At 52.6% G+C, this 14,130-nt stretch overlaps 1 protein-coding gene across 4 annotated transcripts in view; it reads right to left on the bottom strand.

Moving 5' to 3' along the window:
- Positions 1-14,130, bottom strand: part of ARHGAP39 (Rho GTPase activating protein 39) — a 156,145-nt gene that overhangs the window by 36,652 nt on the left and 105,363 nt on the right. For 3 of the 4 annotated variants that reach the window (XM_064441963.1, XM_064441961.1, XM_064441964.1), the window contains exon 3: positions 5,696-5,776. The exons of the other annotated variant lie outside the window; for it this stretch is intronic. In XM_064441963.1, coding sequence (XP_064298033.1) covers positions 5,696-5,776 — 81 coding nt within the window. The remainder of the gene's footprint in view (positions 1-5,695; positions 5,777-14,130) is intronic. 4 annotated transcript variants of the gene reach the window in all.

Below are 14,130 nucleotides of genomic sequence, written 5' to 3' on the forward strand. Positions count from 1 at the left end.
CCCCAGCACACTTGTGCTCCAGACCCTGCCCCAGCCCCGCTGCCCTTCTCTGGACACGCTCCAGCCCCTCAAGGCCCTTCTTGTCCCGAGGGGCCCAAACCTGAGCCCAGCATTCGAGGTGGGGCCTCCCCAGGGCCGAGCACAGGGGCCCCATCCCTGCCCGGCCCCTGCTGGCCACACCAGGGCTGACACAAGCCCGGGGGCTGGTGGCCTCCTTGGCCACCCGGGCACTGCTGGCTCATGCCCAGCCGGCTGTCAGCCAGCACCCCCAGGGCCTTCTCCGCCGGGCACTTCCCAGCCCCTCTGCCCCAGGCCTGGGGCGCTGCCTGGGGTTGGGGTGACCCAAGGGCAGGACCCGGCACTGGGCCTTGTTAAACCTCACACAACTGGCCTCGGCCCATCGATCCAGCCTGTCCAGGTCCCTCTGCAGACCCTTCCTGCCCTCCAGCAGATCCAGCGCTCCCACCCAACTTGGTGTTGTCTGCAACTCCCTGAGGGTGTCCTCGATCCCCTCATCCAGACCATTGATAAAGATATTAAACAAGACTGGCCCCAACACTGAGCCCTGGGGAACCCCACTCCTGTCCAGCTGCTGACCATGAGATGTTGAAAACCATGAGAAGATCAAAGACCTCTTTAAACTCTCGTGGCTGGGGAGGTCCAGGACAAACTGAGGAAGACGACATCAAGAACATTACAAGGATCCCATGTAGATGATGCAGTTGCTGTCCCGCTCTCCCAACAGAAACAGGATCTGCTTGTCCCTGCTCATGGGTTGGACATCCTACCTGTCCACTGTTGGAGAACAGTCAACTGATCACCTCTGCTTCCACATCTGACCTAAGAGTTACAGATCAAACAGAGCACCCAGGCCAAAGTGGAAGTGTCCCTAAATGCTGGTCGGTGTGCATACTCAAGTGAACAGATTTCTCAACTTCTCCCAGAGCAGAGGAACCTACCGCAGGGACCGGGGCACACTTTTGGATCTGGTTCTTCTGTTCTTGGAAAGTCCCCACGTAACGAATCTCATGTTTCCCAAGGAGCAGAAGGGGAGAAGGGGGTTATTAATGCTTTGCTGCTGTGCTCCATGTCTGGCACGCTGTGTTTCCCTCAACTATGAAGCCCCACTGTCTACCTGGTGGCCACAAAGGCCTGACCACCTGCACGTGGTACACGACATCCACCCGATCAGCAGTGTGGAATAAAGAGGGTCACAGGAGCAGGCCAGCTTTGTGCTGGGAGGGGAGACAAATTCAGAGGAGAGAGTTGAAGGTCTCTGATCTGAAGACCAGCTCGAGCAGCCTTGGGCCCTCCACCCATTGACTGGCCAAGGCAGGGACAACAACAGAGACCTGGGATTTGTCCCGCCTGGGAAACAGACTTCTTGATAAAAACAACTGCATGGATTAGCAAAGAGTTCAACCCTCTCAAAAGGACTGTGGTAGGGAAAACGAGGACATAAGCAACTGAGCTCCAGGAACCACAAACCAGAAGGAATAAAGAGGAAAGGGTTAAGAACAGTTACCGTAATTGCCTGTCTCGATGGGATTTGGATGCAAGGGCTTTCCTACAGATGCCTTCTAGACAGACAGAGCAAGACGTCATCCTTCTAATGACACCCACTAATCTTCATTATATTAGAAAGTCTCTCATAGCAATTGTTGGCTGGGAGCACCAAGCCAGCGCTGTCAAGGAAGCCAAAAAGATCCCTGCTTGCTCCTGCAGTTGCTGCCACAGCTCCTGGGGTGACCCAGGCAGCCAAACCCCAAAACTGCACTTGGGGATGATGATGCCGTGGATGAGGGTGGTCTCCCAGCTGATCCCCACAGAACCTCTCCTCCATCAGCCAGCCTCTTGCTTCTCCATCTGCCTGTAGCCAGCCTTCACGCAAGGACAGCTGTCCCCTCACAAGCCACCGTGCACTTTGCCCAAACATCTGTAAGTCCTCCAGCGTCTCCCTTCCCAGCCAGAGGGGAGGAGGTGATGGAAGGGAGTGGACACATGCCCAGAAGGGAGCAAGCTACAGCCTAGGTCTCACCAAGCTTCCTCAGCCACCAGAGACCTACAGATGCGTTGTGTAACTCAATCCTCTGTCCCTCCGCCACGGGGGCTGTCTGCCCACCTCTGACCTTGGCCTTCAAAGGAGGCAACAAGCACTTACCATGGCTTTCAGAAAAACCTGTGGGACTAACGCAAGGCTTGGTGAGGAGGAGATGGTTGGAAGGACCTGAGAAGGCTGCTGGACTGGAGACCTGATCTCTCACCTGACTGTGAAGCCTCCAGCATCGTTTCATGAATGGCATTTGGAAGTGGCTGGATCCCAGGGCTGGATCTGGAGGAGCTGGGAAAGGGTTGCTCTGGTGGAAGTGCTCGAGGGCTCAGCCCACACCACGATGGAGTCTTTAAAGCTCTGGTTGGGTGCCAGCCCGTTTCGCAATCGCCACCTCAGCACTCGCATGAGCCCGTGGGAAGCAGAGGGGAAGACGAGAGATTTCCCCATCCCTTTGCAACCTGGCCAAGGGTGCTGAAACACCAGCCTTTCCCAAAAACTTGTCCCCGAGCATCAGAAAGGGGTGTCTGGACTGCAGTCCCCCCACCCAGGTCTTGGCAGCTTCAGACAGGCGTACATCAAGGGTCTTCCCGTTCCCACGAAGGACCACGCATGCATCCCTCTGAGCCATCCAGAGGCAGATGCCAACGCTGGGCTTCCAGATGGGCTCTGCCGTGCCATGGGTGCTGGCCACCACCATCCCCCCGCCCAAGCAATGCCCTTTGCACCCTCTGGGATCTGCCCAACCATGGTCCATCCAAGGAGGAGCTGCCAGCTAAGCTTTGGAGAAGCTGAAACCAAGATGCCTTTATGCAGGGTAATTTTCAGAATGTGCCATGCCCCCTTCTCCTTAAAAATTAACCTCGTTAATATGAAATCATCCCTGCCGTGATGAGGTAGGTCTGGTGAGCTTTGATTTCAGCTTTAACAAGTGCCAGAGCAGCGTGCATGTGGCATTCACATGGTTAATAAAAAAAAAAACCACCCGAGGCTGTGTCGGCTCCTCTCTCCATCTCGCTCGGCAGCCTCCAGACAGAGGGCACTTCAGACCCATTCTTCCAGAAGGAAGTCCACTCTCAGCTAATTAAGCAAAGCTGCTAATTAGCTTCCTGGCTGGAACTGACTGGGGGGAGGGCGACAGGGCTGTGCATGGGTTTTTACAGGCGGTGAAGTTGGGGCTGGGAAGATGGAGGCACCTCCTGGAGCGAAGCACATGCTGATGCAAACAGGTCATGTGTGCTAACCGCAGTGAAATTTAATCTTTTAATTGCTTGGGCGGCCACGGGCATCGGCCAGCTGGCGGGTGGGGACCGTTGTCCCCCAAACCCGCATCGTCCCTCGTCTCTGCAGCTCGTATTCAGCACCGCCGCCCAGCTGGTGGTGGGTCAGGACCGATCAGTGCCGAATCACTAACCCCGTTTGCAGGAAAAAACTGCTCAGGACAGAGAGTGGCGTGTCCCCGACACCGCTCCGTGTCCCTGTCACCGCTCTGTGTCCCCATCACCACTCCGCCTCTCTCCTGGATGCAGGCTCAGCTCCCGCTGCCAACTCTGACCGCAGCACGCTCGATGCCTAACAGCAGAGCAGAGGAGGCACCTGCAAACCCCATTTCCAAACCAAACAGCGGATCCAAGCCTGCCAAATCACTCCCTTCCACTCTTCCTTGCTTCTCCTGCCTACAGACAGGGAATTGCATCCACCCAGCACGTGGAAGGGATGCCTCGGAGTAAAACACGTTTCTCTGAGCCCACCTGGTGCTCCCGGAGAATATTCTGCTGGTGAGGATAAACACCAGAGAGCATTCGCCTTATTTGTTTCCCCTCCTAGAAAGCCTGTTTTTACCCTCTCTTGCTTAAGTGGCAATTAATTCTGACACCCCTGGGAGGTCACTGCAGAAGCGGTGAATTACAGGGCAGGCAGGATGGCACACGGCCAATGCCGTTGGGTGTTTTTCCGCTCGCGTGTGTCTTGAACCAGGATGGAGATTGCTGCAAACAACGCTGACGTGGACTGGCTGGCCAGCCCGTGGCGTCACGGAGCAGCGGGGAAGGGAACGGAGAGCATCGGGCCCTCCCGGTCTCTGCTGCCAGCATGGAAAGCAAAGCAAGAGCTACAGGCCCTTCAACTCACCTGCATCTCCAATAAAAGCACAGAAACTGGGGGTATTTGTCAAAGCCCAGAGCAACCAGGCAGGCGTCAACTCCAAAACCCCCCAAATTTGACTGTAGTCTATAGACCTGCTGTCTTAAAGGTAGGAATTTGGATGAACATGGTGTTATGGAGAAATGTTTCAGGCCACCACTTGTTTGCAGGGCTATATTAGTAAAAGCATCCAGTGCAGGTCTTTATCCTCCCTGTTCCCACCCAATTTGATCTGGATGATGCCAGTAGGTATCAAAAACCCTCCCTGAGGCAGGCTGGGATGCGGTCAGGGTCTGCAGAGCCTCACCATCACCTCCATCCTGGAAGGCGGTGACCAAGAGGGACATCTCCCAAATGCTCTGGGGCAGGACGAGGTGGGTCAGCCAAGATGCCTCCTTTGGCAACTGAGAAAGGGTGGCCAAGGAGCCACCTGGGCTGGATCAAGAGCAATTTCTCAGCCTCCCCTAAATCCATCCCTGCATGGGTTTTGAAGGCAAAAAGCTTGTTTTGAAAGCAGCGATGCAGGTGCTGGGGCATGCTCCAGGAGCTCAGCACACGATTGTTCCCCACCTCTGATCGTCTACTCAGACACCATCAATTCTGGTGATTCTTGCCCATGTCCAGGGCACTAGTCCACATTAGTACTAGTGAGAAGTTACGGTGTTTGTACACCTGAACCACTTGTGCAAACTCTAAGAGGGGCATTTTGAGCTGTAACGAGGACAAACATCACACTGTATTATTTTCTAGCAACATAAATCCATGAAAGCTGGAGGTGGTCATTTGCTTTAGCACCTAAAATCCTGATCCAAGCAAGAGAAAGCTCGTATCTGTCTTACCAACAGACTCTGAAAAGCAGTTGGACCCACAGGCTGGAAGAGATGGCTTTGTTTCTCAGGAGGCTTTCCCACCTTCAGGGCTCTATGGAGGCAGCGCACTGAATCAACTGGCAATGGATTAAATCCATACCCACACAAACCTGCTTACATTTGATGTAAAAATCCTAGAAAAGGGCCTAGAAACTGTTTCCAGTGTGAGGAGACGTTCAAGCCACCACTCCACTGTGATGGCAGGCGTTGGGGTGGATCAGCAGCACCGGGTGAGTCCTGCCCCTTCCCAAACTGATGATGGAGCTTAATGAAACCCCACAGACCAGGATCTCACCCTGAAGTGTGACCCACCACCGGACAGCCCTGGTGCTCCTCCTGTCCTGCTCTGGTTTCTAGGTATGGGTAGGAGCTACTCAAATGAGGACCACTGTATAAAGGGATGGTCCCTGCTCCAAAGAACCATCAAAACATATCTTAAGGTTTATTTAAGGGTGGTAGTAAAGCTCAAAAACGTAACAAGGGAAGGGGATGAGGAGGAAGATCAGAAGAGCACAAAGAAAACACCAGTGTAACTCGCTGCCCCATCCCCACACGGGCTCTCCCACACCCCCACCTCACCGCCGAGGCCACGTTGCAGACCCCAACCCCGGTACCAGAGGGAAATTTTGGCTACCTGTAGTGGAGGAGTTGACCTTCCGCACTGTAATCCCGATAAATGTCATATTCTTTCTCAAACACTCCGGAAGGCGACGAACTGCAATACAGTAATAGTGAACAAGGAGTTACCAACGGTGACTGCGACGCGCGCGTGCCCTTCTTAAAGCCTCCTTCACTTTAGGATTAATGAAGATGCATCCACAGAGATGAGCTCCCAGTCCCCACCAGCCTGGGCTCCCCACTTGGGACCTACTCTCACCTCCTCGCATCAAGCTTTGAGTCATTAATCAGTTGTTTAGCAGATGATGACCAAGCCCTCCATAGCTGTGGTCTCCAGCTTAATTTAAAACCCTGCAAACACCACATTCTCCCTTAAATTATGCTTATTTGAGAAGAAGAGCTGTCGACGTGCCTGGACAGATCCTAAACATCTCATAGCTTTGTCCCACCCATGGTCCTTTCCAAGTGCAGCCCCTTGAGGCAAGCTTCGCTCTCGCTCCTCGCTCGTCTCAGATGGTCAGAGCCAACACGGGCTGAGGCGGCGAGCCCCAGAAAAGCCCTTTTTGGCACATTTTTATCTACCATGTTACAGTTGGTTACATCTGAGCCTGCAGAGCCCTATCCATCCCAGAAGATGGAGAAGGTCACGGCATCAATAGCTACCAACCTATTCCAAGTGACATCTTACCTGAGTGCACTTGAAGAAACAGGGGAAATACTTGGAGAAACATGGGAAAAAAGCACCTGGAGGTGCAGGATGGCATTTACATGCTGCTTTTTGGACTAGCACCAGCTTAAAGCCTCTCCTAGAGGAGCAAACCCACTCTTGCTCCATGTTCCCTCTGGCTTCGTGCTTGCCCAGCAGCCTAGCATCCATGCCGAGACCCTCCAACACCTCCCAGCGAGGCACACGACAGGGTATCAGTCTTTGTCTAAGGGCAACGCTTTCCAGTATTGTTTGTACTCGCCAATATTTGCTCAGTGAGCACAGGAAAGGTGTTTTTTTTTTTGGCCTTAACAGTCCTTTGCTGTGGGAATGTGCAAATAATCAGGCTCGTTCAGAAAACACATGGCACCAAGCAAATTATTAGACATTCGCTCCACATCGAAACATAACAGCAAACATCTGGAGAAATAACTTTGTTTTGAGCAGTTTTCGAAGAAACAGCATTAAAACCCCCCAATGTACACATTAAGATGCTTGCATTAATAAAATCCAGATCAGATGTTGGTTTCAGAAAAAGAAAAAGGAAAAGAAACAAATCTTATTAGTAGGATAGACCTCAAAAATTTTATTCAAGCAAGAGGCAATAAAATTAAGCTTCTGTCAAAGCTAGTTTTAATGAGACTTCTGAGCCCTGAAATTATGACTGTGTTGAATTGCTTAATCCCTTTTTCCTCTCGAGTGCACATGAATGAGAGAACCTCCTCCTCCTCGACGCCCAGTCTCTTCTCAAGAGAAAAGCATCTGCTCTCACGCCTGATGCTGTACCCAGGTCCATGGTTACAGGATCTCCTCCCCAAGGGGCAAAGCCCTGGGTGGAAGGGAATTAATGCTCAGGAACCTTCTTAATGAAGAGCCCTGCTGCTGAAAGAGGACCTAATGTTTAGTGAAGAGAAAGGCAATGGATGTTGGGAGAAGAGCTCAAGGAAGGTCTACTTCAGGCAAGTTCTTGTGATCAAAGCTGAGTGAGGGACAGACCCTCATGGCAAACTGGTTTCTCTTCTGGTGGTAGCATCCCTGCCCAACCATGGCCTGGAGAACCTTCAAGTACTATGTCATCTGAGCAAACCCCTGGTGATGTGGGAGCTGAAAGGAGACTCTCCTTTTGTCCAGGTTTCCCCAGGAACCAAAGATTTCAGGACCACCTTAGCTCCCCTATGCAAAACCTGTCCATTTGCCCTGCTTCGTGGGCCTTTTGGAAAGGTCTGCAAGGTAAGAAACGTCCTCCTGGGTCAGAGCAATGGTGCCTCCAGCCCGGTACTTGGCTTCAAACCATGGCAGGAAGAGATGCTGCTTACGGAGAGCTCATGACTCCTGAGGTCCATGCCCTCATGTCCCCCAGCACCCTGCGTTAGGGGTGACAGCAGGGACTCGTCCTCCAAGGCACCCACTTCAGAGATGTTTATGGACTGCTTGTCTTGAATTTGTTTAATCCCTTCCTGAACATGCAGCAATATCCACTTCCACAGCTTCTCACCGCAACAAATTCCAGAAGTTTTCTACTCGCTGTGCACCTCACTTCCCCTCCCCTCCAAAAATTAAAAATTCACCTGATCATCAGCCATTCCTTCTGGCCTCCTATTTTTCAAAACACTTGAAAGTAAGGGCACCCAGCACGTCGCCTCATGTCTCAGGGCAAACCTTCCTTGCTATAGGCAACGGGAATCTGGGAGCAGGAGGGGGATGAAGTCTCCTCCGGGTGCTGGCTCCCAAAATCTCCCTCTCTTCTCATGCTCACCTGCCAGGGAGATCCGAGGAGCTACACAGCGGCACTGCAAGCACCTGGCCAGCCAGTTACCAGAAAATGAACCGACCGTAAATTCCCAGTAACGACGTCGGCTGCTCCTCGGCCAACGCGCAGCCGCTGGAATTTCCGACGCTTTCCAATCAGTGGGCGCAAAGGTTCTTCCAAACACAGCAAAGGCCGTTGATTCGGCCGCAGAGTTATGCGGCTTTTAATATTCTGGCCGTGCCAGCTGGATGCAGGAGGTGAGGGACGTGTGAACTCATAGGTGAATGGAGGTTATTCACATCTGGCTTCAAAACCTGGATGAAATATTTAAGGAGGGAGATTCTGCTCCCAGTTCGGTATTTTGTGCAGCTCACGGTACAATACAACCCTTGTCTCAAAGCAACTCCTTCTGCGCTTTCGATCCCACTATGAATTTGAAACTGGAGCCCCAAAACACACCCAGGAGCAGGGACAGCCCATGAGACTGGTGAGATGAAACAGCTTAACAGGGTTTGCTCTCAAACACACATGCTGACTTGACATATATTAACACCTCGTAATCTTTAAAGCAAGTTCTCTCAGGCTGCCACCCCCTCCTTTTGAGATAAATTGATTAAAATCTCAGAGCAGGGTCTTGCTGACATACAAGCCATGCTTTGAGCTACTGCGTGGTCCAAAAATGCCAGGCAAAGGGGTAAGATCGAGATCGGCTGGAGAGCTTCAAATCTATCCCACCAAGAGAGCCAGATCAGGAGTAAAATCGCTGCCGGCACAGAGTGGGTGGCATTTCTCCTCATTCAGGTACTGATGAGTCAGACTTGGCTTCGTTATCGTCGCAATCAGCTCTTAGCAGTGAAGCTGCAAACGAGATTGATGGCAAGGATCGCATCCATCTGCAGCACCACGAGCTGAGAGCTTCAAGGTCAGGATGAACGCAGCAACGCAACACCTGGGACACCCCCTCTGCTCTTCTGCATCTTACAGGAGATGAAAACTCACCCCTCTGCTGCCACCGCTAAGGTCCCGCTCGTTATTTTTGGGGTGATTTTAGCAAGTTCTGAACAAAAAGGTGCCACAAAGTCACAGCATGTGGACTGCCAAGAGTGAAGAAAGAGGTGGCGAGCTGACCTGTGCCCCTAAAACTGGGGGTCTGGCTCATGTTGGAAAGAAATATCATGCCACAAGCAGGAGACAATCAGGGAGCTGGTGACGGGCTTCACCAGTTGGAAGGACAAAGGCAATGAGGGATGAAGTTCAAAGACATCCAATTGTGATGATTTGTTTAATCTTCGATAATTGGAAGAAGACATTTTGCAGACCCACGTTTGGTTCTGGGTCTTGAAGTTACTGATGTTTGAGATGCAGAGATCTGCTCCACCTCTACTGGGAGCCATGGTCAGGATGGACCAGGCATCTCCACACCTCCTGTGTTGAACAGAGCAGGCAGGTAGGGACCCTGCACCTTCAAGGGGAGATTCTGGGGGTAAAACGGCATTTAAAACAAGCTTTCCAGAGCAAAACCACATCTCCAACCCATTACAGCATGTCCTAGTTTGTCTCGAGGCCGGGAGGTGAAGCAGCTGGTGCACGTGGTGCCCAGACCAGACCCTGCCTGGAAACAAAACTACATCTCCTACTAAATCTCTACAAGCCAAGATTTAATCCTTGGTCTTGCCAATAAATAAAACTGGTCTTTTTTGCCCTGTTTCCCTGTCAGGCCAGGGGCTGGTTAGCTGGGGAGAGTTGGCTCAGATTTGGGAAACAGCTTAACTACAGGCAGCAAATCTCTCTGGGGAAGCAAGTGCTGCTGTCCAAACTGAGCAAAAATACCTCCTCTGCTGCAGGAGTGTGGAAAATTGTCAAACCACGCAGAATCTCAGCGATCAGGTTCAGAGTCACAAAAGCAAAGACCTACATGGTTTCAGAACGGAGCAGTTGGGGGGGACTTAAAGCTTGCAGACCTTAAAGCTTGTAGACTTTAAAGCTCTTAAAGCTTTAAGACCTTAAAGGTTGTAGACCTTAGAGATTGTAGACCTTCAAGCAGCACCACCAGGACGATGTCTCGGCAGACAACGGTCTTCCTGGTGACCTGGACTCGGATGTGCCATCAGCTATGGCATGAAAGCCCCAAAAGCAAGACATGGCACGTGAAGAATGGCACAGATCGCTACCCAGGCTTTGCTTAGGCCTTGCTTCAGCCCCGTAATTTGATTCCTCATAATTTCATCCCTCAGAACCCAAGGGAACGGCAGGGAGATGTGCCAGGGGAGGGTTAGGCTGGGCATTAGGAAAAGGTCCTTCCCCCCAAGGGTGGTGGAGCCCTGGAACAGGCTCCCCAGGGAGGCATCACGGCACCAGCCTGGCGATACTCAAGAAGCACTTGGACAAGGCCCTCAGAGACACGGTGTGAATTTGGGTTTGTCCTGTGCAGGGACAGGAGTTGGACTCAATGATCCTTGTGGGTCCCTTCCAACTGAGGGCATTCTGTGATTCTATGATTCTAAGTTCAGTCTAATCCTGGGAAATTCTTACAGGTGAGGAGCCTGGAAAAGCCCTGCTTGAAGGCACAAACCCTGCAGCCCGGGTTCAGAGGCACAGCACACCATGCAGATGCTCTCGGGAGCCGAAGAGGCTATTGGCCTTTTCAGTGTAACAAAGGACCTTTGGATCATCCCTCCAACTCCAGCGAGATCAGCTGCAAAAGCCATCCTACAGCTGACGCGTGCACGCCCCGCGCTACGTTCAAGCACAGGTCAGATCTGTGACGGTCTGCAAAGTCCCATCTTTTTGCTGCTTCGTTCCTGCAACAGCGGGGTCACTGCATAGAAGAACACAAGTCAGCTCTGCTCCACCATCAACATTTAGCTAATAGGCATGAAAAGCAGCAGCCCCAAGTCACTGGATAGAGACAGGTATTGCAGAAAGCACCTTAATCACAGAATATTCAAATCACTTGGGTTGGAAGGGACCTTTGAAGGTCAACTAGTCCAAATGCCTGCCAGGAGCAGGGACATCCTCAACCAGATCAGGTTGCTCAGAGCCCCGTCCAGCCTGACCTGGAATGTCTCCAGGGATGGGGCATCTCCCACCTCTCTGGGCAACCTGGGCCAGTGTCTCACCACCTTCATCATAAAAAATTTATTCGTTTAATCCACTGGCTTTGTTAGTCTGACCTTTGTCAAGCATAATTCATAAAGCTCTGGCTTAAAAACCTTGAAAAAATAGCTTATTGGGAGGGGGGCAGGCAAAGGGCAGGGGACAAATGCTCCATTACATCGCTGCCCATGGGAAGCCGGTCAGGCAGGAATCTAACAATGCTGCTGCTTAAATATTAAATAGCTGGCGAGCCTAAGCCTGGCTTTCCAGCAAGCTCCACGCCTGCTGCTTTCAGCAGCTATTCATTTATGCTGAAATCTCAGTAAGTGACTTTTAATGACTGCCCACTCCCCCCCGAAATTCAGCTTGTCTTGGAGAAGCAAGCGCAGCCAGCTCGGCCACCCCTGGGTTTGTGCAGCCACCGCCCCGTCCTCCCGCAGAGCCCTGCGGAGATCGTCCGCTTGGCTCCCACCGCGCCGACTCCGGGCATCGGCAGCGGCTCCAGACCGAATCGTTGCTCTCCCTGCATCTCGACAGGCGGTCAGCGGGCTGGACTCGCTCCGCCATCGACTCTGTCTGCGCAGAAACCCCGGCGGAGACGGTCCGGATGTGCCAGAGGATGCTGAGATGGTGTGGGCGGGGATAATTACTGCTGATGGGAAATGAAACCCTGATTCAAGACAAAGGCAGGTTAGGAAATGGAAGTTGGATGGGAGAGGGGGGACCGCTGCTCTCCCCAGCCGTGCTCGTCCCCTGCCACGAGGCGCAGCGACGCTGGGCATGGTGGATGTGTCACAACGGAGGGATGCGGATGCCTTAGTCCATGCTGTTTGCATGGAAAATGAATTGATCCCTCGCTCATCTACCCTACCCACGGGAAAAATAATAGGGAGAAAGGGTGAAGGAAAGAGCCTCGCTAGGGGCTGAGAGCAGAATAGAGAGCCCTGCAGAGAAGGACTTGGGGGTACTGGTGGATGAAAAGCTGGGCATGACCCAACAATGTGCACTCGCAGCCCAGAAGTTCAATTGTATCCTGGGCTGCACCAAAAGCAGCGGGGCCAGCAGGGCGAGGGAGGGGGTTCTGCCCCTCTGCTCCGCTCTGGTGAGATCCCACCTGCAGGGCTGCGTCCTGCTCTGGGGTCCTCAGCAGAGAAAGGACACGGACCTGTTGGAGCGGGTCCAGAGGGGGCCACAAAAACGCTCCGAGGGCTGGAGCCCCTCTGCTGCGAGGACGGGCTGGGAGAGCTGGGGTTGTGCAGCCTGGGGGAGAGAAGGCTGCGGGGAGACCTTATTGCCGCCTTTCAGTGCTTAAAGGGGGGCTGTAGGAAGGATGGGGGCAACCTCTTTAGCCAGGCCTGGTGTGACAGGACAAGGGGTGATGGTTTTAAAATAAAGGATGGTAGATTTAGACTGAATATAAGGAAAAAATTTTTACTATGGGGGTGTTGTAACACTGTCCCAGGTTACCCCAAGAGGTGGTTGATGCCCCATCCCTGGCAACACTCCAGGACAGGTTGGACGGGGCTCTGAGCAACCTGATCTAGCTGAAGATGTCCCTGCTCACTGCAGGGGGGTTGGACTAGATGACCTCTAACGGTCCCTTCCGACCCAAACCATTTTGTGATTCTATGAATAGCACCTCTGCCCAAACACCCCAGGGACCTTGGCTGCAAAGGAGTGGAGCATCCATGAAAGCTCTTCTGGATCATCCCACTTCCACCCAAGTACACGACAGGAAGATCTTTAAACAGCTCATCATATCTAAGCATGGGCTGAGAGCAGCATTAACACCCAACGGCTTGAAACTCACCACTTTGGTCTTTCAGCAGCAGAGGTTATGTCTGTCCCACTGCGATAAGAGCGATCACCAATCCCACAGCGTGCACCCAAGGTATAGCTGGGCATATCCCATCGCAGCTGGGGTGAAACAGGAACCAAAAGTCTACCTCATCCTTGGAAATGTTCAAGGTCAGGTTGGTCAGGCTCTGAGCAACCTGATGTAGTTGATGTAGTAAGATGTCCCTGCTCATTGCAGGGGGGTTGGACTAGATGACCTTCCGAGGTCCCTTCTGACCCAAACCGTTTGATGATTCAATGAAAATGCACACTTTTCTGAGGTTAAAATACCTTTCCTCTATTGAGGGGACCTCCTGACACTTGAACAGCCTGTCTCTGTCTCTGCTGGATGCCAGCACTTCCAGCAATCCCCATGGTGGTTGGGACAGGCAGACGGATAACACTAATTTTTTTTTTTTTTGAGGGCAGGGAAGCACCTTCCAAATCTTGGTGTTGGGTAAACAAGGCTCTGTAAGGCCAGACGTGAACCTGGGCGCAGCTTGGCACAGGTCAGCGCTGCCCTCTGAGCTATAGCTGGTGCTTCAAAGCCTTCTGCTCGCAGCAGTATCCGAGGAGGAGGAAGGGTGGTAGGAAACGGAGCGACGGCTCTGCCTGGAGCACACCTCCAGGTACGTCGTGGGATGAGGGGGAAGGATGGAAATAGCACAGGGGAGGATAAACACCACATTTGCACAGGCAGCACAAAACACACATGATTCAAGAAAGACTCCGGGAAATAATAAGCGACACAACTGCTGTGAATCGCCGTCCCCAGCAGGACTGAACGCAGGGTTTTTTTGGGTAAGGCTGACATGTATTTATCGTTTCGCCGGCTCCCTGGGCTCCGAGCGGGGCTCGGCATCAGACTGGCGTTGGGAGCTGATTGGAGGCTGTTTTTGGCAAGATCTCTGTAGCAACAGCTCCATCAGCTGAGGCTGCAAACAGCTCTTGGGGGCTTTTCGCCTGACATGGGCGCGTTGCCAAAACCACCCATCCTCGGAGTCTGCCAAAATCACTGAAGGGGTGGAGGAGCAGCCGAAAAGGGGCACGTGGAGTTTGATCC

The sequence above is a fragment of the Phalacrocorax carbo genome, chromosome 2 (assembly GCF_963921805.1).
Source record: "Phalacrocorax carbo chromosome 2, bPhaCar2.1, whole genome shotgun sequence".
Taxonomy (NCBI): domain Eukaryota; kingdom Metazoa; phylum Chordata; class Aves; order Suliformes; family Phalacrocoracidae; genus Phalacrocorax; species Phalacrocorax carbo.